The sequence below is a fragment of the Haliaeetus leucocephalus genome, unplaced genomic scaffold (assembly GCF_000737465.1).
Source record: "Haliaeetus leucocephalus isolate CR32 unplaced genomic scaffold, Haliaeetus_leucocephalus-4.0 Scaffold384, whole genome shotgun sequence".
NCBI classification, from domain to species: domain Eukaryota; kingdom Metazoa; phylum Chordata; class Aves; order Accipitriformes; family Accipitridae; genus Haliaeetus; species Haliaeetus leucocephalus.
Window position 1 is genome coordinate 8,052,897 of NW_010972820.1, and position 26,211 is coordinate 8,079,107.

The following is a 26,211-nucleotide window of genomic DNA, read 5'->3' on the forward strand; positions in this document are numbered from 1 at the left end:
CAAGGGGGTATTGGAGTTGGTGACAGGCTTATGAGTACTTCAGGGGAGGGACCACCATCCTGTACTGAGTCTGTCCAGTGCCCAGGAGAGTAGCTGTCTGATGCTTGGCATGCCTGATCTTTGCTGTAGTTCCTGTAAGGCAACAAAAGCATCTCAGTGTGATTAAGAAAGTGGAAATAACTTGTCAAATTCAACCTAAATTCTTTCCTGAAGTTATTGGAGCCTTTGGCATGTCAGTGCCAGATTATATCAACATAACTAATATTTTAAGAAACCTTTATTGAATTGAGTGTGAAAATTAAAAATAAACTCATAAAATGATCATTGCCCAAGCTAACTTGGTTGTTTCATTTGTTTTACACAGCTTGTGAATTTTGTTTTAAGGGCACGTCACAAATTTAAGTGTAGAATTGCTTTATAAAAATTTTTAGGAGAGAGGCTAGAGGTATTTGGCAGCTTTAATCAGCTGAGATTTTTATAATTCAGAGAGAAAATGCAGAACAAGTTAAGAACAGATCTGTGTTAGTTCTCAAATCACCAATAGTAAAAGAATTGTCTATTAACTGTAAATTGTCTGTGTTATGCTCTTTAATACATTACTGAAATGGATAGAGCAATTTATATCTCTTGCTATTATTTTACAAGCCTGTGCACCTGAGAAAATAACTGGTTTATGATCAGCTCCCATGAAGGGGATTTTTGTAGCTGTAAAGTAGTAGTGTTCTTGTTTTAAGTTACTCTTGCATTTTTTGACAAGGGGGAGTCCTTTGATCCATGGTTTCAGAATGGGTGGGGTCATTGCAATTGCTGCTGTTTGATCATTTTAATTGTGCTTTATCTAGTGAATATGAATGCTGGGCTTCGAAAACTTGCAGTGTAAAACCTAAATACAGAGACAGTTATATTTACACTATGAAGAAATGGGAAGGTTTGGAGAGGGCAGGGAGGAGCGTTAACTGTCATGACATCAAATGCTCAAATGGTAGAAAGAGCCATCTTTGTTGTACCATATATTAGTGTAAAAACCTGCTTTTCTGTGTGAATGCCCACTGCTTTCATATCCTGGTGGTGCTGTTCCCAGACTGTCATGTTTGCACATTTTAAGGGGAGAGACTGGTATTTCTTGTTTCCAAATTGATAGGCTGCTCCCCCTGCTGACTTGCTTGAAGTACATCAGTCACTTCAGTTGTAAAAATCACCTGTGTTTTTGACGGTGGGTCACAGTTGGGAAAGTAATACAAGAATTATACTTTAAACTGTGTTTCTAAGACTTTGCATTCTTATGTGAATTTTAAAATTCTACCTGTTCTGGGTGTACTAATACTCTAAATTCACAGATTTTTGAATAGCTGGATTTCTTGACTGATTTTCTGTAGCATGGAACATTATGCAGGCTTTGGCTACTGAAGAGGAGTCCCAGCTTTCTGAAATTTTGCAGAAGGCACTGAATTTGGGATAAGAAACCTTCTGCTTAAATAGTCATGAAGTAGTGCAGTGACTGGAAGAGCAGCTCACATGGTGACACAATTAACATTGATAATAAAGAGCCATCTCTGTTTGAGGATGTTTGCAGCTCTTTTCCCTAGTGGATATAATGGCTTGATTTCACTGCAATCTGATTCACTCATATTTAAAGAATTGCTAGATTAAAATGAAACTGGAAAAAGCTGGGGCCTCAGAACATAAACTGGTCTGACTTGCAGACAAAGCTAGTGTCTGTTTTGACAGATGGAAAGTCAAGTTGGGTCTATACTACTTTGGCAAAATATTTGTGTGTGGAGGAAATACCAGAAAAGTATTGAGATTTGCTTGAAACACTTCGGGTTGCTTACAAATACCTGTTGGAAAAAAAGGAGAATAAGCTGAATTTATTTATTTATCTTAAGATCAGACACATAGACGAATGATAGAGTAACAGCAAAAAGTAACATTAATGCTCATATTTCAGAGGAAACCAAATGCAGAACTTCAAAAGATAAAAGCATTGCTGAGGTTGCACATTCCTCTGACAGTGGGCTAAAGCACAACAGAAGTACTCTGTCTGAAGTGAATCTTGTTGCAAAGCCTAGAGAACTGTTGAACTAGTGGAGAGTAGACTAATTGATGTAGAAAAATATTTCAGTACTTTTAAAGTAGTTTTGTGTGTTCCAAAATATTGTTGTATTAAAAAAAATTAAAAATTACTGTGTCTTAAATGTTTCTTTTTGCAAATACTGTGTGATAGCCAGGACCTTAGTGATGGTGCTAAGCTTCGGAGTTTGTCCCTTCTGAAGCAGGTGCTTCATCAGCATTTGCCTGAGCCACAGGCTCTTGGGTTATTAAAGCATTGCTACTTCTTCCTGATCTTTGTCATACAGTTTACTGTAAATATTAAAGCCTTTTTTTTTTTTTAATTTCACAAAAGTCTTAACCCAATCTAAAAGTGTCCTCATTTTGAAGAAAAACCCTAGAATTAAGCCATTTGTAATTATAATTTTGATGTTTCAGAACACAGAAGCTGGCCAATAAGGGCCTAGTTATTGTTTAGTGATCAAATAACTATACACAGGTAATTAGAAGCTCTAATTCTGGTGTGTGACTGTAACCTATGTTAGTTAGTATCAATAATGAAAACAGAATCCCTATTTCTTGGTAAGCTGAATGATCATACAGTGTTAGGCTTTATATACCATCAGTACCACTTGGACTTAAAGGAAACTACAATTTAGGGAGTTTTTACTAACCTGCATGCTATTAAAAGCCTCTAATAAAAATTAGGCTCTTATTTTTGTGCTAATACTAATTGCTGATAATACATGCTTATGTTTGTCATTCATTAGGTGGAACTGTACCAATCAGTGGCTGACTGAGTCTCAGGCACTTACACATGTAAATTAACTATTAGCCTAGTGTTTTTTCTTTTTTCCTTTTTTTTTTTTTTACGTGAGTCATAATGCAAAACAGCACTAGGTCATAAAAATCTTTTCTCTTAAATGCTAATGAAATTTCTCCATTTTCTCCATTAGCAGGCTCTACTTATTGGTAATTTGTAGCCTTTGCTTTTGTTCTCTGTTGCAATGAATACTGGAGACAGTAAAAACCATGAGAAATGACAATGCTTTAGTTACTGTCTTCTACCTGCTTTACCTTGTAGAAATTTTCTGTCTTTCCCAAGCTGTATTAGATAAAAAGAGTTCATATTTGCATCCCAGTTCTCAAAATGGTTCTCTTGCTTTTTGACAGAACTTTCGAGAGGGGTTTTTTTCGTAATGGAGTTGAAAACATCAGAATTTTGCATCAAATAACAATTCTCAATAACAAGAGAACGTTATTGTGTTAGTTTGTGAGCATTAATATTCTTTCCCTCCCTGTTTTCTAAAGGTAGCATGCTTTGTATTTTTAAATAAATCATTTTGTTACAAACTTTTTTTATATAATAAATTTTTTTAAAACTTTGCTATTGCGTTTGCTTTGTTGTACAAGAAATTCAGTTACCCCTATAATGCACATATATACTGATTCCTTGTGTGTCTTTTTTATTAGGAACGGGGGAAGTTCCTAAATTCTAGTATTCAAAAGAGATGAATTATTGATAGGTGGGTGCATAAGCAGATATATTAGACATGTAGTACAATAGTGAATTACTACATGCTTTTTGGAATACTGGATCTTAGTGATCAGAGATACGCAAATCTGAGGGGTGTGTTACTGATTGTATAAAAGTTTGTTTTTGAAAAAGGAAAAAAAAAATCCATATTAATGCATTCCATAGAACTTATTAGAAGAAATTTTTGGAAGAAGGAAACTGGTGTTTACATGTGGTTCCTTATGAACACTATTGCTTCTAAAATAGCTGTCAGAAATGTAACCTAAGTTTTTTTTACTGTCTCTTGTGTTGAATTAAATTTTTTTGCTGCCCAGAAAGGTCATTTAGAAATGGGGGAATGATGGAGGGTGGGGTGGAGGACTGGTGGAGTAGGGAAAAAAATTATACTGGTTAAAGTCTTTCTGTAGATGTATTACTATCAGAACATACACATCTAAACTGGTGAAAGCATAGCAATCTGTTGTGTAATGAGTGTGTACAACTCTCAGCATGCCACCACTTTTTTATTTCCTCAGAATTGGGGTCTGTTTTGATAAGTCAAAATGCAACAAGTGTCTACATAATAATCAAAGGGAATGTAGGAGAAACAAGTGTAATGATAATAAAGATGGTTTACTTATTAAGGTTGCTGATCTCAGCTGGTGAACTCCTGTAAAATATAAATTGCTGTTGTAACAATGGGCTTTTTTCAGAAAAATCTATTACATTTTTTTCATTTGTACAGGGTGGTTTCTGTGTCCCTTTTATTTCTTGGTACTGTAAAGCAAGTTCGTTAAACTAAATATTTAAAGAAATTTTACTTTATGGCTTATTTTTTAGGTTTTTTTGTTGTTGTTTTTTTTCTTCCCCAGTATCACTTGTCCCACCCATTTTTATTTTTTATTCGTGTTTTGTGCCTGAAGGTTAGAAGAGGCTGACTGTGCTGGAAGTGACTGCGTGCCTTTTGATTATTCATGGACAGTAATAGAAGGCACTTAAAAAGAACAATGAAATTGCTTATTTTTGTGATGGGCCATCTGTTGAATTGTTTTTTGCAACAATCACACAATAGTATCTATGTCATATCATTCTATTTTCAACAGCAGCTGATTATGTATATAGTTGGCTACTTGTCTTTATTTCTGAAGTCCCACGACCATTTAAATTCACCTCTGCAAACCTTTGCCTCAAAGGTAATAGAAATGTAAAACAGCCGGTGTGTATTTTCTTTCTGTCTTTTCATGTTTTTTCTGTTTTTTTCATGCTGTTTCTAATTAATTAGGCCTCTTAAATGTTTAGGTCTGTTTTCTGTGTCTCCCACCTGTAGTTTTATAATAGAAGTTAACATGGAATCATTTAGCAATCGGTAAAGAAATGATGGAGTTCCGCAATAAAGAGCGGGCAAGTTTTGAAAGACTGTGGTACATTCACTGCTTATTAATTATCCCTTTTATTTTTTCTCACCAAGCAATAATTAGAATCTTTCTCCATGGCTTTCACTAACAAGCATTTTTCCTAGCTACAAAGCCACTTGCGGATCTATTGCGGCGGAAGCTGAAAGCAAGATAAAACAAATGTGTTGTCTTCTACAGGTCACTGACATTGCTGATGCCATGATTCTGAAGCAGCTTTTTGAAAATCTTTTCCAAAATGGGGTTGTCGTTGTGGCAACATCTAACAGGCCGCCAGAAGGTAAAAACAAACATGCTACTAGTAGTATCCTAATACAATGAATCTCAGTATCTTACAAAACAATTGTATTAAAATCATACAGTATTTAATACTACAAAACTCCAAGAATCTGAGATGTTCCGATTTGTCCTGCTTTTTTGTGTTCTTAAGGAAGAAAGGTTTTTCACTAAGTCTTACTGCTCCCTTCTCTCAAACTCAGGGTGTTGCTCCCCCCCCCTCCTGTGTTTTCTGATCTTCTCTATTCTGTCCAAGCCAGTGGGAGGGTATCTGGGGACAGGGGAGTTGAGGAGGAGTGAAATATTTCCTCTGTTTTGGATGTATTCAAGGATAGGAAAATATCATATTCTGCAGAAGAGAGGGGAAATGAGATTATATTCCTTCCTGGTTTCTAACTCGGAAACTTGCAGACGTGATCCACCAGCTCAAAGGAGAGCCCCTTATCAAGATGCCATTCTCACAGCCCGGATTGAGGTCACTCATTGGGAATTACTTAGGTGGAGAGTTGTTTCTATTTCTAACACTATTTGTGGATAAAGGGTGTTTAGCTAGGTAGGTCCTTCTACAAAGTCCCCAAATCTGTATGGGTTTTAACCAAGCAGTAATTTTAATTTTTTGCAGAGGAGAAAAATGTTTGTTGTACTGTAGCATTAGCAGTTAGCGTAATGCATGCTTTCTGTGCAACTTTTATGACACTTCAGATTAATTTCAGATGTTTGCAAAAAATACTGAAGAGTTACAGTATTAACTACCAGTTAATTTTTCTACCCAAATTGATTGAGTAAAAGGGAATCACTAAAGATTTACAATGCACTTCATGTTAAAAAAAAAAAAAAAAAGGGAAGAAAACACTCAAATGTTTTTATTAGAGGGGGAAATAATTTCCCATTGGTTTATTTTCCTTGTTTGAGCAAACAAGATGAAATCATAACTGCTGTAGTTGGGTTGACTACAGATAAACTGGACACTAGTTCCTCACTCAGTTGGGAACCATCCTTGTGTTTTTTGAAGTGCTACTCCTTAAAGTTCAGGAGAGATTTTTACTGTGACTTGGGGATTGTATCCCACATCTTAAATTGAGCTGTCAGTTTGTGACCATTATCATTGTATAGGGTTTTTAATACATATTAAGTCACTGTGTCAACTTGAAAGACATCCACTTGTGCTAGCTACCCAACAGAGGATGTCAAGAATAGTGTCTCCAGAACTGAGCTGTGTTGCAGTCCAGGTGTTGGTCAATGCCTGTCTCTTCTTCCCTTCTCACTACTCCTGCGTGCTCATGGTGTGTGTCTGAAATCCTCCCACAGGAAAGAGAGTTTGGTTAGCATACTATGCTGCATCAGGGTTTAAGACTGAATTGAGAGATTTGTTTCTTGTGGATGCAAAGGGTAAAAGTAGCTTTTTCATTAGAGAGCAGATATACCCAGCTGCTGACTATTAGTGATACTCTTAACCATGTTAAACTTCTGCCCCAGAGGAATATAAAGGAAAATACTCAGGTGCAGTGTTTGAGGAATGTGGGCTTCATTTCTCCACCAAAATTACTGTTTATTTTTCTCATCCTCACAAAACAGAGACATAATACAAAACTCACAGCCTTATTAACTAGAAGAACTAACAGAAGTAGCTGTTTTATAGTACTGTTACATGTTCATTAATTTTTGCAAGTAAATATGCAGCTGGCTGCTGTTTTAACAAGTGTATAGCTATCATGATTTGCAGAGTTATGAATGAGAATGATACATGGCTTCATATAGCTTTGTTAGAGTGCAGAATCACCTTCACTGGTAATTTTCCTAAACGTTTCAGTGTATGTATCCAATTTTGTGAAAACCATTTTGTAGGTGTCCTGTTGGTTTCTCTTGCATACTGAATCTTCTGGTTTGTCATGCATACTGGATCTTCTGTCCACCATGACATGTTGGCAGAGCACCCATCAGGCATTATGCAGAATATAGGTAGTATTAATAGCCTGACATGGTCTTTGCCAGGAATTTTGGTGACCTATCTGCCAGGTGTCTGTATTCTTTTATTTATTCCTCCTGTCAGTCATAGGTGCTGCACTGCCCTTTTATAAGGCTTCCTAATATTAATGAAAAAGAGCAGCCCGTTGTACTGTTTAAGTGATAACATTTTCAATGAACAAGTCATTCTGTTATGAACATGTTGGGCAGTTGGATAGTTTCCAGAGAAGAGAACTCTATGCTGTATAAAATACAGAGATAAATACAGAAAATGCTGCTTTGCAGTTTGTTTTTATAATTTTCTTTTTGTTGAGTGCAGATTTGCATTTTGTTACATAACATTCTAATTTTTTTTTAAAAATTCTGTTGTATTTTTAGCAGCTTTGCATAAGTTTACATATTCATTTAATTTATTCCCCCCCGTAGGGATGACCCCTTTTTTTTTTTTTCCTTTGGAAAAGGGAGTGTGCCTGGTAGAATTGCTAGAAGATAAAGTGTACCACAGTACACTGAATGAGAATTATACTAGCTTTGTAAACTCAAATAGCATATTTTTAGTTTATGTTGGGTTTTTTCCCTCTGCCAAATACTTGGGACTTAGCAGTTCCATAGTTTTGGCCTTATAATCATATGAATGTATACCCAGCATTACAAATCCTTTTTTATATCCTTACTTTAAAACATGCTGGTCTTATTTCTTCTGCTAAAACCAGTTATATGTCGTTAGAGATTTAAGTCATCTTTTACTCCCTGCCTTTTTCAGGCTTTCTCACAATGTTCCTTTCTTCCTTAAGAATGTGTTGAATTTTCATACAGCAGAAGAAATCAATTTCAGCTCTCCTTTTCCGCCTTTTGTTCCTCCTCTCTCTAGCAACACTGAGTTTTATTTGCCAGACTAAAAGACAAGCTGACATTCTTATTAAGACTAAGTAGCAAAATGGTACTGATTTTCTTTCTTTCAGATCTCTATAAAAATGGTCTTCAGAGAGCTAATTTTGTACCATTCATTGCTGTGCTGAAGGTAAGGAGAGTCACTTGTTAAATGCTTTCCAATTTTGCCTGCTGTATTAATAAATTAGAGATTTGTACAGGATTGCTTTGATACTAGTTTCCAGATAAGATGTATAAGCTTTAACTGTTTGGGGCAAAAATAATTCAAGGTAGGGCAAAAAGGAGCTCTTTCTCTATAGAATTAACATGTCTTGAAAGCTGGACATTTTTAGTATGACAGAAAGTTACCTTTTTGACCAAGGTAGCAGAATTTGTTTGGATAAGACTTTCTTACTGGTGTGTATATGCCATGTAACGTGGTATTCCTCTAACAGTTATACTGTAGTGTACTTGTGGGCATCTTACACTTACTATGCTACAAAAACTTGGTGTTCCTTTGGTGTAAGGAAAGTAGCGTTCTGTATGTACCCCTCAATTACCTTGTTTCTGGGTCTTTCTCGTGTGTAAGTGGTTTTCTGAATGGGTATTTGAGGCTTCACGTAACGTTCAACAAGCAGCAGTTCTGAAGCAAGCTTCCTGGAGTTTGCATGTTGTGGTGCGGCAGGCTGTAAACTGTAATTGCTTCATTTAGGTTAAAAAATGGAGCATCCTTTCTTGATGTGAATAATACAGTCAGTGCTTATTTTGCTATTAAAAATGTGAGTTCACCATATGTTCTTTTTAAGTTCTGGCCAAGTTGCGTTTAATTCACAAGCTACGGTTGTATTGTTACGTTATTGAGGGCTAGCATATAGCTCCTGTGTCCTGCTCTGTCTGGATTGACGTGACATGTAAAATGGAAATAACAGCACTTCCCTACCTCACAGAAGTATTGCCAGCGTAAATATATACATAATGTTAAATATATCAATATCTAAGATAAAAGAAAGGTAAGGTAGAGTTTAGGGTAGGTTGGGCTTAGTTAAATCCTAAGATGGCTCAATTGCCTAAGCATCTTTGAAAATCCCATCTAATGTTGACATTTGAGCAGCTACCAGGTTTACTGAGTTAATATGCCATTGACATGTATGCAGCACTCCTATGTATCTCAGAATGGCTGTGTATGAAGTCAGGGAGGTCACCAGTGAAAGTAGTTTTTACCTGGATGGCTTTAGAGAAGTAAGAAACATAAAAATAACTGAACAACCACTTCCACTTCAGATTCTTGAAAAGGGTTTATTCTGTAGCTGACTTCACTGAATGCAGGGAGAGGTCCTGATCATAGAGCATTTTGAAGAACAGTAGTAGTTTCATATGCATTTGCTTTTTGAAATGCAGCAACCATGGCAAACCTTTCTTTTCTATATATCTTTCCTTGTTGACTCTTAGTTTTCTTCCTTGATAAATGTAAGGCTCTTTCATTTCACTTATGATCAGACTTAAAGAATATCTCTCATGTATGCTTATTTGTAGTTTCCTTTTTTCTCTTTTTGGCTAGCTGAAGAAAAAAAGTGAAATGTAGTTTATGCATACAGAACGCCTCATCAAGACTGGGAAAATAATCTAAATTTTTACAAGGGACCTTGTAGATAGAATGCTGAGAGAAACTCTGAAGGTGAATTGGTTTAGAGCTGTGACAGGGGATAGAGCAGTGCAAAAAGAAACAAGTAGCACAACCCAGACTAGAGGTAGATGGACATTGCCATAATAATGAATGAAGGGAGAAAAAACTCAACGCTCTATTCACAAGGGCCTTTCTAAAATTCTTGACTACGTGTTGTCGTTCTTTCCCCTACATTTTTGTGTTTTAACACTGCTCTAAATGTATCTGCCTTTAATGTTATTTTAATAAATGTAACCAATATAACATAATTCTTTCCCCAAAACGTAATGCCTGAAAGATGGATCGGAGGAAACTTATCAACAAATGCTTCTCTGACCTTAGTTGGAAAATGGAAGGGCAATGGCAAGGTATTAAAAACAATAATAAAAAAATTTCCAAATCTGCATTTTGAATTTACCACATCAGAAGTAGGCATTAAAAAACCCACACTGGAATGTATTTTAAAGTAAGATTTTTAACAAGTGACCTTTACATTACAAAGGTGTGGATAGAACTAAATTGATTCTCTGGCTCTGGTAGTTTGAGAAATGTATTTTTATGTCTCCCCAATGTGAGTATAATCTGTATCATGGCATTGGTGTTAATGGATTGGAGTAGCTTCTGCCTCAGCTGTTTATAATTCTGTATATGACTTTAGGAAATGTAAAGATGATAACTTCCAGGGTTTTGCATGGAAATATAAAGGAAAAATATTACATCGGATGCTTGCAGATGTTTGATTTACTGTCTTCTCTGCCTTTACCTCACTCCAAGCCATATGTGTCTGTGGTAGTGGCAGTCTCATCTAACCTGTTCCCTGGTGGTGGCTTTGACAACTTGGACTAAATCCTGTCACAGTTTTCTCTAGGCTCAGAGCCTCCTGCAGGGCTTTTATTTGGAGTTTAGTCGTGGTGAATGGGTGGGTTGGTTTTGTTTGTTTGATTCAGAAATTAACTTTTATGATCGTAAATCTTTAAAATAAGGCTTTAGCACTAAAAGTAGTTCAAGTTCAACACAGGACCTTTGAATTCCTTTAAATATTCTTGGGAAGATGGGGTGAATGGGAAGTATTAACAGTACATTTCTGTGAAGAGATACTTCACTTGAAATAGATTTCAGGCTGTTTCCATTCCTCATAAATGGAACACATAGTTCCTAGATACCCTGGTAACTGTTACACAAAAATCTTTCCCTGTCTTCAAATGATCAAAAGAAATGGTTTCTTTCCTGGATCTAGCATTAGCCATGTCCATCCTCGATTTTGTTGTTGTTTTTATTTTCTTCAGCCTATGTAATTCCAGTATCTGTATTTGGGTTCATATTTCTTACAAAGATAACTACAATCCCATTTCTGTGGAATAAGCAAAAAGGTGAAACAGTGCTCTGGGGAAGACACAGTTATCTCGCGAAGTTTGTCTGTATTGCTTTTCCAGGTGGTAGATTACAGGGGACAAGTGATTGCTGAGTGCCTGCAGTGGGAGATGCAGTTGGTGAGTTCCACTTTCTGGGGCCACGTAAAAGCTCCAGGTCTGTGTAGTTGGGCAGGCCAGTAAGACAGCAGCTCTTCCTGCCCTGTGTGTGTCCCCTGCCCAATTCTGAACCTATCCCAGTAAGTAGTTTGAGATGTAATTTTTCAGTGATTCTTTAGTCCTCTAACTTAAAGTGGTAGTTTGGATAAACAGGGAAGAACTCTCAATTGATCGGTTAGTTTTTGTGGCTGAAATTTTTTGGGACGCAATATTCTTTATGGCAGGGCTTTGTTTCTGCAACAGATAAGAGTGCTTCTTCAGTCCATGAAATTTTATAAAGATAGAGCTTTACAGAGATAAGAAGTATTAGGAAGGAAAATCTTTTAATTCTATAATTGCAGTTAGATTCAGTTCCTTCTGATTGAGCTTTTAATCTTGTGGCATCTCTTACCAAGCATTTTAAAGTGCATGGAACGCCTAAGTGGTTTGTTGTTGGGTTTTTTGGTGTTTTGGTTTGGTTTTTTTTTTTGGCAAAGGCAGTTCTTGAAAAGAAAAACATTCATTGCTCACAGTTACTTTGTTCAAATGTTTAGAGCAGAAATACTCAAAAAATTGTTAATCTAAACCAATAAGAAATATAAAAATTTTCTAAACATTTTAAAACTGGTTTACAAATGAAGCTATCTATCTTTAACAACTTGATGTAAGATCTGAAGTTAGGCTCTTAAAAAAAAAAAGAGAAAGCACACTTTGTTTTACTGGTTTGGCAGTAATTTTAGCAACATTTTACTTTTTGCAGACATTTAATGAAGACATTTATATCAACCCTTAACTGTTCTGGAATCCTAATTCTAATTCAGTGACTAGTTCAATGCTTAATTGTTCAGACAAACAGGAAGGAAAGCACCTCAAATAGTTTGTTGTGTATAATCTATAACTTCAATGAGCAGTTCTTGAGTTTCCAAAGGTTTCCTGGAACCATAGCGTGAAGTTTTAAAAAGTCAAGGCAAGTCAAAATACCAAATATGTAACGTCTGCATTTTCTCAGGTTTTCTTCTTGCAGTGGACCTGCACTGCAGTAAATTCTGACTGAAAGTCAGGAGGTTTTAGGGCTTTTCATAGCCTGAGTATACCTTTAAAAGGTACAGTTTTAAAATAAAATGTTTGGCTTTGGCTACCTGCATTTTGCTTTAACTAAAGAGAAAGAATCAACCAGAAGCCTGTTGTCAGTAGGACATGAAATTACTGTAAGCTTCCTATAGTGAACTGTTTTTTTCTTCTGCTATTAGGGACCAATTGTACACTCCTCTCAAATAGAAAGCAATGTATTTTTATACGCTGTATTGTTCACTGTCTTTCTCAAAATTGGTTGATATTTATTTATTGACATTGTTGCCTACTCTGGTTGGTTTTAATTAAAATATACTCTTTCTTTCAAAGCAAGAAATGGAGGAATTTAAAAGTATTTTCATTTTTCAATAACTTAGTTTGAATATGTGAGAAATATTTGTTTAAAACATTTAGAGCTGTCCCTAAGGAAATTGTGGGGGTTAGTTTTGTACAAAGGCATCTGGTAGATATAAAATGTCTTTGATGGTGCACTCGGCTTTTGTCCAACCACCTGTGTGAGAAATGCAGAGATTTGTTGATTGGCGGGTCTGCCTCTACCCGCCCCCCCAAAGTCATCTCCTTGATGAAATTGATTTGTCAGTTTGTTCCAGTCTAATGGTGTGATAGCCCAGCAGCTTTCAGTATGTTGAATAGTTAAAACCTGCTTTTGAGGTCAGTGTCAGCCACTCTGACCCCTGTGAACTGTCACCTGAGTCAGAATTGCAGGGATTAGGCCTTTGATATTGTGATGGCTTTGCCTATCAATTGACTTTTTCATTACTGAAGATGTTGGGCCTTTTGTTTCCCTTCTTAGTATGTAACCAAGCAAACTCCTAAGTAGAAGGAGCATTTGTTCTTGTTCTCTCTCTCTGCAAGTAATAGAAGTACTCATCTTTTGTGAAGCATACCTAATTAAACATAGAAAAAATTAAAAGTAGAAAATATAGCATGATGGCAAGTATTTTTGTGCTGAACATCAGTATAATTTCTGGGTAGTTTTAGTTTGACAAATTTATAAGACTGTCAACTAACAAAATGTTCTATATAGAAAGCAAGGTGTCAGATTAGAAGTTACCAGCCATTTCTGCATTCAGCCTTCTAAGCCTGTGTACGTGTTAAATTTAAACACAAGGATTATTTGAATTCTGTAGTTCAGAGTACTTAACTGTTACAGTATTTTATAATGTACCTATTGCTTTAGCGTGTTCTCTAGATATTAAGCTGTTCAGTTTGTTTACCTTCTGCGTCTGTCTTAAACGCACGTGCATGCTTGCTCCTAGATAGTTTATTCAGGTGCAGATGAAAACTTTATCTTAGGATAAACTAGTTGCTACTGTAGCTCAGTCTCAGGCTCCCTGCCTTCTCACTTCTTTAATTGTTAGGATTTCCTGAGTTCTTGCTTGGTTTGTTTACTCCTTGATTAAAATGAGTAAATCAAAGCATATCATAGATATGGAATAGTTGATTCCTGCTGTATCAGGGTAAATTAGTCTAATTACACGTGGCAGTTTTATTTGCTTGTGATGTAATGTGAAATGAGGTCCTGCCTCCCCTCAAAAAGCCCGAACCAATTAATAAAGCTTTTAAGCTCTTTGTCACAGGCCACCGTGGAGGTCTGCAGAGAAGAACTTTAATCCAATAAACATTTCATTTAGATCATGAAAAGAAAGCATGAGGAGAAGCTCCTACAAGAGAGGGTGTTACCAGCAATTCTTGCCACGAAGAGATGTGAGGAATTTGCCAAATTAACCAAGAAGCCTTCATATTTAACACATAAATGTGTCAAAACTAATAATAGAATAATTTAATTTGAGTTGAACCTTATATTGTTAAAATTCTAAGAAGCCACAACTGTTTTCTTCAAAGACTTTACTGTTGAGTTGGATGGACAGGGCAAGGGAAGGTTGTGAGAAACCCAGATAGCAAATAACACTGGCCGAAGCTGGTGGAAAGAAGAAAAAAAAAAAAAAAAAGGAATAGATAATTAGGTGTAATTAGTGTGTATGAATTGTTGTCTCCCTGCCCTTGGCTTGAATAAATTTCAGAGAAAAAAAACCTTAGTGGTGAAAACGCTTTGATGTAAGAAGAGTCATTGTGGTTTGGCAGCATAAAGGCAGTGTTTTATACTTCTTACATAATGGTTGCGATACAGAAAGAGTGAATGGACCCAGCACCCCCCAGCCTGCTTTACAGCAAGGACTTTTGGATTCCCTTGAAACAAAATGCATCAGAAGTTTTCAGTTGTTGGTAATGAGGTAGTGGACCTCATCAGAGCTAAGCGTAAGCCATCTTTAGCCTTTGTTTAGATCTTAATCGCTTTTTTTTTTTTTTTATTCTGGGAAATCCAGTTTTGTAAATCAATACTACCTTTTTTTTTTTTCCCCTGCCTGCCAACAGTTCTGGCAGGAGCAAAGGCTAATACTGGGAAAAGAAATACAAATCAAATGTTAAAAAGAAAAACAACAGCAAAAAAGAAATCTAGACAAATAACTTCATCCAGGGTATAATTCCAATGAAGTACGTGTATTAGGGGTGAATTTGACCCTTAGCTTACAGAACATCATGTTAAAAATTTGGAATGAACTCTTGGCATTTGTTTTTCACAGACACCACAGCTTGTTTATTAGGAGTTTGAAAGTTACAGTCATTATTGGTTCTTTAGCAAAACTGAATGTTACACAGTAGTTTGTGGGTTGGTTTTAGGTTGTGGCTTGTTTTTTCTTTTTTGTATTTATAGTTATTCTGCAAGGAAGATTTCTTCTTAGGTGATGTGAAATGGGGAGAGCTGTTCAGTGTAATTTGTATTGCATGGAAGTTTACTCTGCCATTCTTCTGCTCCCTGACTGGAAAAAGGAGAGGCTACTTGTCTCCTACCCAGCACAGCCACATCTGTACCTCCTGAATTCTTTCACTTTTGTCTGAATATCTGAAATACTATTCACAGAACAGTACATTTTAAGAGTCTCTGTCTTTATTCATGTACCATTATTTTACAAGTTAATTGTCTATTTTTCCTCCTCTTAGGGGGTAGCTGATTTGTAGCTAGACTTAAAATAAGTTATTGAAAAGTTGTACAATAGATCGTATGTTCCTTGTGGTAGCAAGAATAGTGGGGTTTCTTAGTTGTTAAAGTTTTGAAGGCTGTAATGTAAACTTGTGCAACTTCCATTGAATTACTTTTATGCCTAAATTTATCTCTGCTAAACTCTTCAGTTTAATATTTTTTTAAATTTAAATATTAGTTTAAATATTCTTGTCACAAGTGTAAGAAAAAGATTCATTTCAAAAAATTATATTTGGCAGTATTTCACTTCCCAGATCTTTGTGCTCTAGGTCCATTTAAAAATAACTCACAAATAAAATGTTTGTCATCCAAAATTAACCTGAGCATGATTAGTTTCATTGATATTGTACAGGATTCTTGGATGACATTTTGAAAGTTTTCCTCAAAATTTGTTTGGTTTTGGGGGTTTGGGGTTTGTGGGTTTTTTTTGTTTTGCTTTGTTACAGTGTTTACAATTGGGACAAACATGAAGTGTCTAGGGCTATTGTAGCAATTTCCCATATTTTGTTATTGCGGAAGAATATAGGGGAAAAGACTGTAAAAAAATCAGTTAACCCCTTAAAAGCATTGCACTATTTTGTAGAACAGATAGCCTTTTGTACTTGAAGTTGATTTGATCTGTGAAAGGCAACACCTGAATATCGTGCAAAGCTAAGTAATTATGACTGATTGTAAGGGGTTTTTTTTTCAGGTATAGGTCACAGGAAATTCAGTTAGGGTAGAGTATGTACAAAGCTAAGAAATATGCAGATTTTCTGTTGTAAGATCGTGTAAAAATTATTTACAGTTAATACTTGCATAAAGGTTAGAAAGGTTGATGAAGTGATATTTAGTTTTGCTTTACTATTCACTGTGTGTCAGAATGTAATTATGACTGATTCATGAAACTGTCTTAGCAATGAACCATCTTTATTAAAATGCTGATCAAGACAAGAGCTGACAGTAATAAAGAATAGAACATTTTAGTCTTGTTGCTTTTGAATGATTGCTAATTACCCCAGAGGTCATGTATAGTGCTTATGAGGATTCATTGACATTTTCTTTAAAGTCTACTGTTTCAACAACATCTGAACAGGAAGACAAAAACTGTATGCACACCCAACAACACTTGGACCAAGTTTTTATCCATCACCATACCTGATGATTCCCTTTCTCATTGTCCCTCCCCCTGAGTACATCTCATTTCCATGGATTGGTGTAGCAGAAAGTTAAGTGTTACAAACTTGATTCTCTCATTTCCATGGATTGGTGTAGCAAAGTTAAGTGTTACAAACTTGATTCTCTCTCTCTTTTTTTTAAATAAGGCAAATTTTAAGCTTGGATAAAAGGAGCAGCCCTTTGAAGGTCCTGTACCTGTATCACGCTTGCTTGTGACTAATGGTCTGGTTGATCTTCTAGAGCTGCACCAGAGAGGAAACACTGCACTTAACTTTGTACACTTCTCAGCAGGCTGTGGACAGACCTGCCCAGCTCGTGAGTCCCAGTTGGACCAGTTTCACATTCTGAAACATGCTGGTGATTGTCATTTGCTGATGACTTTGAGAGTATGCCAAAGTTAAAACCTGTGGGTATGCTTTGCAGGTCAGAAATAGTTTTTTCATGACACACTGCATTTTTGCTTAAAAGGATTCTTGTTCTACCACAGTGATGAATCATTTGGGAAAATGCCAATTGTAATGGTATCCTTTGGATAAAGAAACATTTTCTTGAAATCGCTTAAGAAAGAATTTTAAGAAAGAAGAAATAATATTCTAGTTGATAATCGAACACTATATGGAGTCAAATAATGAAAAATAAAAATGGTTTAGTGAGTTCTGTTTACCTGAGGAACTCTTCCTCTGTTGCTGGTTGATGGCTCTCATACATCTACATGTTGTGTGATGCAAGAGAATTTTTCTCTCTCAGGCTGGGTGTAAATGTATGAGAGGAATGATTGCCAATGAACAATCTCATTATTTTCTGATTTGCTGGGGGGAAGGAATATTAGTGATCCTGTGTATTGTTAATGGAGATCAAATCAGCAGGACAGGTGTGGGGTGTTTTTTAATAGGGAGGGGGGGGTTGTATGTAAGCTAATACAAAGAGTTAGACGCTGAGGATGCATTTGAAAAGGGAAGGTGATACCTATGTGGAAATTATGATTCCTTTTGCTCAGAAAGAGTGGTTAGAAGTTGCACTTCTCAGGCATTGGTTATTAATAGTAGGTGTTCTAATATGCTTGTTAAGAACTATACCAGAGGCCAAGAGTATTCCTTGTGCAGCTTTGCATACCTGGGGATAGGATGATACTCTGCTTGTGTGGAAGGTGTATTTGATACTGCAGATGCAGTGCTACTGCTGCATTTGCAGGTGTCTGGTTTGACCCAAGTGTGAAAGGCTGAGGAAACTCAGCAGGTGTGTGAATTAAGGTAATGATCATCCCAAGGTGAAGCACTCTCAAATCTTTGTTCCCCTATACCTTCTCTGGAGGTCCTCTGATAGGGTTTGTCTTACCCTATGGGCTGACAGGGTGATTTGTATGAGTTTGTATGTTGGTTTTTGTTTTTCTTTTTTTAATGCCATTAAAATTCAGAGCAGAGAATGTCAACTGGGTTGACTTACAGTGGTCTCCAGTAAGGTTAAGAAATACCTGCTCAACCTGCATTATCAAGGGTCATGAGCTGATCACAATATTTGAGCTCATAGGGCCACATGGTATTTAGTACAGTGTCTCATGTACTAAATGTACACAAGCCCATGTATTAACATTTCAGGTTTTTTGATACATGGGAAACACATGTCTTGAACTTGCTGGTTATGTAGTTAACTTTGCCTTTTGAGATTTTCTGAAACCTTTGTTCCTCTACTTAAGGATCTATCATGTCATGTACTTTAATTTCTTCAGCAGTGAAACATTTTAATAGCTACCATTCTTGATTGCAGCAACAAAGGAATATTAGAGGAGCTTACAGGAAGAAAAATGTATTTATATTACTCTATATTCAATAACTTTCTACAGTAGATATACTGAAAGTCTAATTTTATCTATTCTATCTGAAAGTTGTCGTTTTAGGTGTTTTGTCTCGAGTTGAGCCTTGAGGCTTTGTCTTTTTTCCTTCTGGAATAAAAAGTTTTTATGCCACTTCAGTGGAAATGAGTGCATGATCATGCTTTATTTTTAACTTCCTAATTGCGTTTTCAATTCTGTAATTGTATTTGTTCTTTGTACACATAAATACATAAATGACTTCAAAATAAATTGTATGACTAATTAATTTTATGCATTTGAATTGAATAGGGTAAGTCAGACTTGAAACATCTCAATAGAATAGCAAATCTGTTGGAAACTGTAGATGGTTCCACAAGAACAGACTAGACTAACTGTAGCTTCAATTTGAAGTATTTATTTCAAAAGAAAAGTAGAAGTTTAGCCCAAGTAAATGAAATCTGAAAGTTTAAAACTCCAGCTTAAAAAATGGAAACCAATAGTTACAGTCGTGGCTTTGACAATTAAGTACTAACAATCTGAGCACTCCAGTTAGTTCTTTGGCTGTTGATTAGGATTCCGTGGTGGTGATTAGTGAGTGTGAGGATGCAATCACATCTGTAGGGTTTAATCAGTCCAGTGCTGGAGAAGTTAGTCCAAAGATGAAGAAAGAAACTAGAACTTCTACATGTAATCTTAGTAGGGTTTTTCCCCAGGCTGCAAAAAGATGAAGGGTAAAAAGTAGAGAAGCCTACCTCCCCTGCCCCCAAAATTGCAGAGTTTGTAAATGATAGTACTGATTTTCTAGTTCCATGATGCAGGAGTATAATGTCGTTGACACCTCTGAAGGTGAGAGAAGGTGCATGGTGGTACTCACGTATGCACCCTCTCTGAGGTTCAGTATTTCATTCTTACAGTTGTGAGCAGTATTTGTATTTCCATAGTGCGCAACCACGTATCTGCTTTTCATTTTTGTAAATCTAGTATTTTAAGTGTTTTGCTTGAATGTTTACAATATTTTGGTGTGCTTTATTTTCTTCTGTTATACATTCTGATGATATGCTGTCTTTTTAACATTTAAAGCATTTCTCTTGAAAAAATTATTTACAAATATGAACATTTTGCCCTCTGCATCCTGTGAAGCAGATAAGTGAATGTTTACGTGTGTAGAAACAAAAGAACTGTGGTGGGTACCCTTGTCTACAAAGGAGACCCCAAAAGGAAAAACTTCTGGATCTCTGCTCAGCACATAGCTTCTCTGTGACCTTTCTGACTCTGGCTTTGAGTAAAGGTGACCATGTGCTGAATCCCCCTTTAGAACTGTCTCCACCCGTGCATTCTTAACTTGGAGGAGAAATGCTGTTGTTGTTGCCTGGTGGTGCAAACAATCCTCCCATTACCACCTTTTCAGTTCACTGGTACTGCTATCACACCCTTTCTCTTCTCTACTGCATAGAGCTCAGTTTGCACAAATAGCATTGCCCACACCAGTGCATGTTTGTATGCCATTTTGTTGGCATTAATTTCTTCCACATTATCATTTAATGGTTGATTTCTTTATTCACACGTCTGTTTGATTTTTTTTTTTACGTTATTTTCCAGTAGGACCTATAGATCTATGCTCTACTGTCATATAGTCATGTAAGGAGAAGGTTGTTCCTACCCTACAAACGTTATAATCTAACAACAGCAATCATGTTTTAAAGGAATGTTTTCTGGGAACATGTTGCTACACAGATCATAATGTTTTGTTTTAATAGCAGGGGCCATCCATTTTATGAATACAGTGTCTAACAGAATAGGTGTGAGTGAGCTTTGAAGTGTCTCAGTAGAAATAATTAATGATGAACAGTGGTAGATACTTATTCAGGTGAACCTGTGGAAGGGTTAGGAAATTCTCGTGGCTGTTTTATTTTTGTTTAGAACATGGGCTCTAAATGGCTGGAGTACCTTCCTGAACTGAGCATCAGTCTGGAGAGGCCAAAAAAAAAAAGCAAGCGGGGGGGGACGGGACACGACTGACTTCAAGGTCCAAGTCAGTGGTTCTTGAGACAGTAATGGATGAAAAATATGCTAGACATTCAAAGTAAAATATAAACCAGAATTTGACTGAGGATGCTGGTTTGAAAAATAAGAGGCAGAACTGTATTTGAAAGATGGGACAGAATTAAGCAAAAAAACCCCAAACCCAAACCAAAATTGGAAATTAATTAGGAAAATTCAAGGAGCAGGATAGTGAAAGGCCAAATGTTTTCCAAAGGACTAAGTATCCCTATGTTTCTGTTAACTGGCTCCTACTTCTATGCTTATATCGTGTGTTACAGAAAACTGCTGTATATCAGAATTCTGGTTTTCCATTTTGTTCATGTTTGGTTCAGTTGACTTTTGCCTCCTAAGAAAGGACTGTAATAACTGTATTTTATACATCTCTGAACGGGATGCTGCTATTGCCTTTCTGGCTGAAAGGTCCTATAGCCCAGAATATCTAACATGTTTTTGAAATAAACTGTGTAATGTTATATCACACTAGAATCAGTAGTAGTACATTATTGTAGACATACAAGACAGGGTTTATAGGGAAAAGAAATATCTTTCATTTAGGCAACTGTTTGTAGCTTAAAAAGGGCCCAAAAACGTAAATAAGCTTTTGAGCACACAAGCTCTTCTTAACTAGTGTCACTAATGATAGCGATTTTTCCTGAATAGTGGTAATACTAATTACTCTGAAGAAAGAGAAAAGAGAAGGAAGACAGGAGAAATTAATCTACTTCATAGCTATATTGGTACTATTTACATCTACGGTTCTTAGCTCCAAAACTCATTCACTATAATGTTAAATCATGGAGTCGTAAAAGACTGTCAGTGCATTTAAGGAGTGATAAATTTGTAAGCAGAACACAAGTGGACTAAAATACTGTAGCACCAAGTGCTGATTTATATTTCAGCAAGCTGCAGTGGCCTGCATAATATAGCCCAGTATCAGTCTGTATTTGAGTGCACAGAATGTCTGCTGTACTCAGTAGTCATTAGCAGCTGAGCCACAAACACTGCTGTAAATATCAGCACAATAAATTTACACCAGCTACAGTGTTCAGGTGCCCCTTTTTTTTTTTCTTTCAGCCCTACCATAACCATACCACACTTTTAAGTATATGTACTTGTGTGTTCACTCTTCACTCTGTATGCAGCACAACACCCTGAGAGAGCAGTAGAGTTTGTAAACCCACCTTGAAGGCCAAAGAGATGAGGCTGAATTCATGCCAAATTTCCTATCTGTTGTTTCCAGGAAAAAAAGCCAAAATGATAAACAGTGTTACTAAATGTCTGAGTATTTAAAGTTAATCTAAATAATCTCATATTCTGCATAGCTGTAGTAATAATGTGTTGTGGTTAGGTTTTTTTTCTCCCCCCTACTAACATGAAGAAAATAGTACTTGAGCTAATCTACTACTTTGAAAAAATAAAACATTAGGCGGAAGGATGCTGAGCATCAGTGCCTGGCAAAGAAAAGCTAAGTATATCAGCTTTGCTGTGAAATTTCAGGAATCTTCCTTCTAGATTGACTGCCAGACTGATGCTGAAGAAAAGCTTAAACATCCTCCCTCCCTTGTGCATATTATTACATGCCTCTGGAACTTTTTTCTTCTGCTCTGTTATTCTCTTTCTTTGTAAGCTTTCACAAAAAGAAAGGGAATAGATTGTAATAATATTGTAGCACCAATGCTATTGTGTTTGCAGTAGCCTTAGCCCAAGATAATGATTTGATTAGCATGGCTTTTTCACTTACTGGAATTAAAGATACATGGATTTTCCTGGGATTCTGTGCTTTCAGGATGATTTTTTCCCCCTTCTTTCTTCAGCTGTATATCTTTGCAGAGAAGTTGGAGGTTTAAAATAGGTATAGAGCCTTCAGTAATAGCCAAGGGTAAAAAAATTAGTGCAATGAGTCATCATAGTCACTCCTGCAGAAATTTGTAATCTATAAGTCCTATGCAACACATTTGTTCAAAAGGGCCATTGTTCCTTAAATCACTGATGATAGTTCATCTAAAATTCAAGGGTTTTTTTCCTGCAATGTATTTGCTAGAAATGAGATTTGACATTTCCAATTTTGTTATTTGAATGGCTTCAAGGAGGCTTTGAAAAATTTGACACACAGAATATGAAACGCTTCACGAGAGCATTAAAGATAAACTAATAGTTCATAGTGCAGTGAAGAAGCAGATTAATTTAATGGATTCTAGCAATCCACAGAATTTTAATGGTGTTGAATTACCTAAAAAAAAAAAGTTTTATTGCTCTAATTAAATTATTGATAGAGGTATATTTTCTAAAATATTAAAACTTTTCCTCCCTTTCTTTTATAGCTTCTTTTGCTTCTAGCTGTATAACACCCAGAAGTTGTGTATGTTGGCAGTAGTAATAACAGATAAGCAGAACTATTCCCTTTGCCCCAGAGGGTGTAAAATCTAGATCCCACTGAGGTTAGGGAGAATTTTGCTCTCAGTCTTAGGCCTTGAATCAAAAAAAGCACCCTTCAGTACAGCTGGTTTTGAGTTTTCTAACAGAAGTAGTTATTGTGACTACTCAGGGACATCTGTATCACACTGGGAATCTTACAGGTTGTTTAAAGGGAAAAAGAAAAGAAGATCCTTTTCTGAGTCAATTGAGACATCACAAAAATGAAACAAAATCTTTTTGATATAGAGCTTTGTTTATTCCCCCTTATGCTTTGGTCGATCTTGCAGCAAGACTTGGTTCATATATTTGATGTTCGACTCACAAAATTTTTTATCTTCTTAGTAGAAGGAAAAGATAAAATTATTTTTAGCTTACAAAGTAGAAGTAGTTTCAGTTGTCTCTGTTACTAGAATTTGATTGTAGTCTGTTAAAGTTTTATTGCTCCTAATTTTCTGTGTCTAAATGTATATTCTTTAATGTGAAAATAATTATTTTTACACACTCCCCCAACAAAGCACTACCCAGAGAGAATGAGTAATATCCACTGTCGTTTCATTTCGTGTGCTTCCAATCTATATTGATTTTCTAGTTGATGGACTTTTGAAAATGGTTACTTTCTTGTTTCAAGTGTGTGAATGATTTCCAGCTTATTTCTTTGCTTTCATAAATGTAAAGGAGACTTCAATTTTGTGATCCTGAATTTCAGTTTTGCAGATGAAATTCATGCTGATGGTTTATCACAGCAGTGTGTCTTCTCTCTAACACAGACAATAATAAATACAGCTTTGGTTTGAGGAAAGCTTTCTTTTCTTTTTTTTTTTTTGTCTCTGTAGAAATACTGCAGGACAATCCAGCTTGACTCTGGAATAGACTACAGGAAACGAGTGCTTCCTGCTGCTGGAAAACTTTACTACCTGTAAGTTTATCTATGATATGGTATTTGTCCTCTTTTTCCTTCTTATTAGCCAGTAATTTCCTAGTCAATGGGAAATGAAAAATGTATAGTAGAATTAGCAGAGTGTGACTTTTCCTTTCTTTGCCTTCTGGTCCATTTTGTTCAGCAAACCGCCTTCCATTATGCCTTGATATTAACTTCATTAAACTACATTTTCAGTATCGACACTAGCATCATTTATAATATGTGACTGAATAAAAACTAATTAGATTTTTTGGGGAGGTGTGGTGTTTGGAGAACTGAAGTGACAGATGGTTAGAAAGTAATGAATATCCTCTTGTAAGAGATTGCACAATTCTCTTATAATAGAAGAACATCCTTATTGTATTTAAGTAATTAAGTATTTATAGAAATCCAATGACAAGGATTCATTTAATGTTGGGTGTTTCCAGTGCTGTGGATTTAAAAAAAAAAACAACCCAACACCCTCCTATTTTGACAGATTGTGTCTGTTTATCATGACAAAATTTCTTTAGCACTTTATTCTATATTTGCAAATAAATATATTTAAAAATACATTCACAGTGTGCTTATGGTTGCAGCATATATCTGCCTAATAGAAACATCCTCTCTTTTTTTTTTAAATACTTTGAAACCTTTTCATTGCAGACATTTTTCTATTTCGTATTTGTTCTTACAGTATTATTTAATCAATAACAACCTGAGCAAGGTAGACAACAATAAGTTAAAATGAGATTTATAACTGTTGTATCTTTCAAACCAACACACAATATTGATTTAAAAATCATGTTTCCATTAAGAAAGGTGCAGTATTTTCATTGATGTATCAGATATTTGAAATGAAGTATGTCCGTATCACTTTATTATCAAGTTAGAAATTGTAGTAGTTTGTCCAGAAGGAGTACTGCTTAGTAGAATTACAACAGGTAACTCTTTCTGCTTCTGGAAGGAAATGACAGAATTTTATATATGGAAAACAGGGCAAATTCAGGTTCTGTATCTTCAAACAAAATGTGACTGTATGAACTCAAGAAAAGTAATTCTTGTTCTATATTCTTGCCTGACTCCACTTTCTTAAAGTTTTGTGCTGTCTGCTTGGAAGTACTGTTTGAAGCTACCACTGTTATCTTGGCATTGCTCATCGTGCCTCTTGTTCCGATGCCTACATAGCTGTCGTCTTACGGCCCAGCTTATTGCACCCGTTGCACTTTGTGACTTTCTGTTTGATAATTGCAGAGAGCACCTACCATATTCTTTTCTCACTGTCTGTACTCTGAAGAAAGGAAAAGCACGTGCATGCTTTCTAGCAGGTAAAAGGCTAAATGTGGCGCCTATGGCATCAGCTGACAGAGGAGAAGAAATACGAACAAGTCCCAGGAGTAGTACCCAACCAAAGTATTTCATGGTGTTCTGCTGTAAAACTTGTGATTGAGTGAATGGCAGAAATTGGTGATAAGTCTGTCTCATGTTCTCTCATTGGAAAGGTGTTGGTTACTTCCAGAGCTTGTCGTATAAATCATTAGGAAGCAGTGGGGAAAAAAAATAATTAAAAAAAATCCTGTAGCTGCCAATGGAGATAAGATACTTATTTTATCATCCTTTTTTTTTTTCTGAGGGAATCTCTTTCATTCTTCTATTCAAACTTGTTCATTGGTGCTTTCAACCCTGAAGAACTAGCACAGTATGTGGGGATTTTTTTGTTCTGTTTTGTTTTAATATTAGGTACTATACAGTATTTTGCTACAGATATTTGAATTTTATTTACCAGTCTTGCCCCCAAAAGAAAATGTTCTTGTCCAACATGTTTACATTCCCCCATTAATGGTGATAGTATCATCATGACATTTTTAAAAAAATCCTCTTGATGCTTCATAATTTGTGTAGTCTTTTCTTAATTTAAAATATGCAACTAAGGGTTGTTTAAAGCTGTTTCATACTCGTCTGCAAGGAATCAGTATAACACAATTACAAGATTTCTGATCAACACAGCTTCTGTGATCTCAGTCTCGGGTGTCTGTTTTCAAAACAAACTTTCTTGGCATTTAGGTGCAAATATCCACCTAAGCATCGTATTCAGCTGTTCCTTCTTGTAGCCTTTACATCAAACTTTTTGATAGTTATATGCATACTCTCCAACATATATGCACTCTTTCCCCCTTTTATGGCTTTTTTTCCTGTTTTTATCTGTTCCTTTTCATTTGTTGTTTTGTCAGAGGAAAGCAGCACACAAGTATCAATGTTGAGAGAAACTTCTTTTTTTGAAGTTACAATTTTATGCGATCTCCTTTTCAGAAAAGGTTTTTGAAGTGTTTGAAATGGCACTTGCAGAAGTTTGTAGAGTTTTTTTATCCAAATTCTTTGTATCTACAAGGTTTGTTATCGTTAAGCTTGAGCTAAAAAGTAGTTATTTCAGTTCTGCTGTTAACATTTTTAAGGTGCTTAAGGCCTAATGAACAGGAAAGTAATTGTGTAAGG

At 35.9% G+C, this 26,211-nt stretch overlaps 1 protein-coding gene across 1 annotated transcript in view; it reads left to right on the plus strand.

Annotated features, from left to right (window-relative positions):
• The window catches only part of LACE1 (lactation elevated 1), a 68,520-nt gene that overhangs the window by 20,096 nt on the left and 22,213 nt on the right, over window positions 1-26,211 (plus strand). Inside the window, exons 6-8 of the mRNA XM_010573452.1 lie at window positions 5,158-5,257; window positions 8,181-8,239; window positions 23,654-23,736. Coding sequence (XP_010571754.1) covers window positions 5,158-5,257; window positions 8,181-8,239; window positions 23,654-23,736 — 242 coding nt within the window. The remainder of the gene's footprint in view (window positions 1-5,157; window positions 5,258-8,180; window positions 8,240-23,653; window positions 23,737-26,211) is intronic.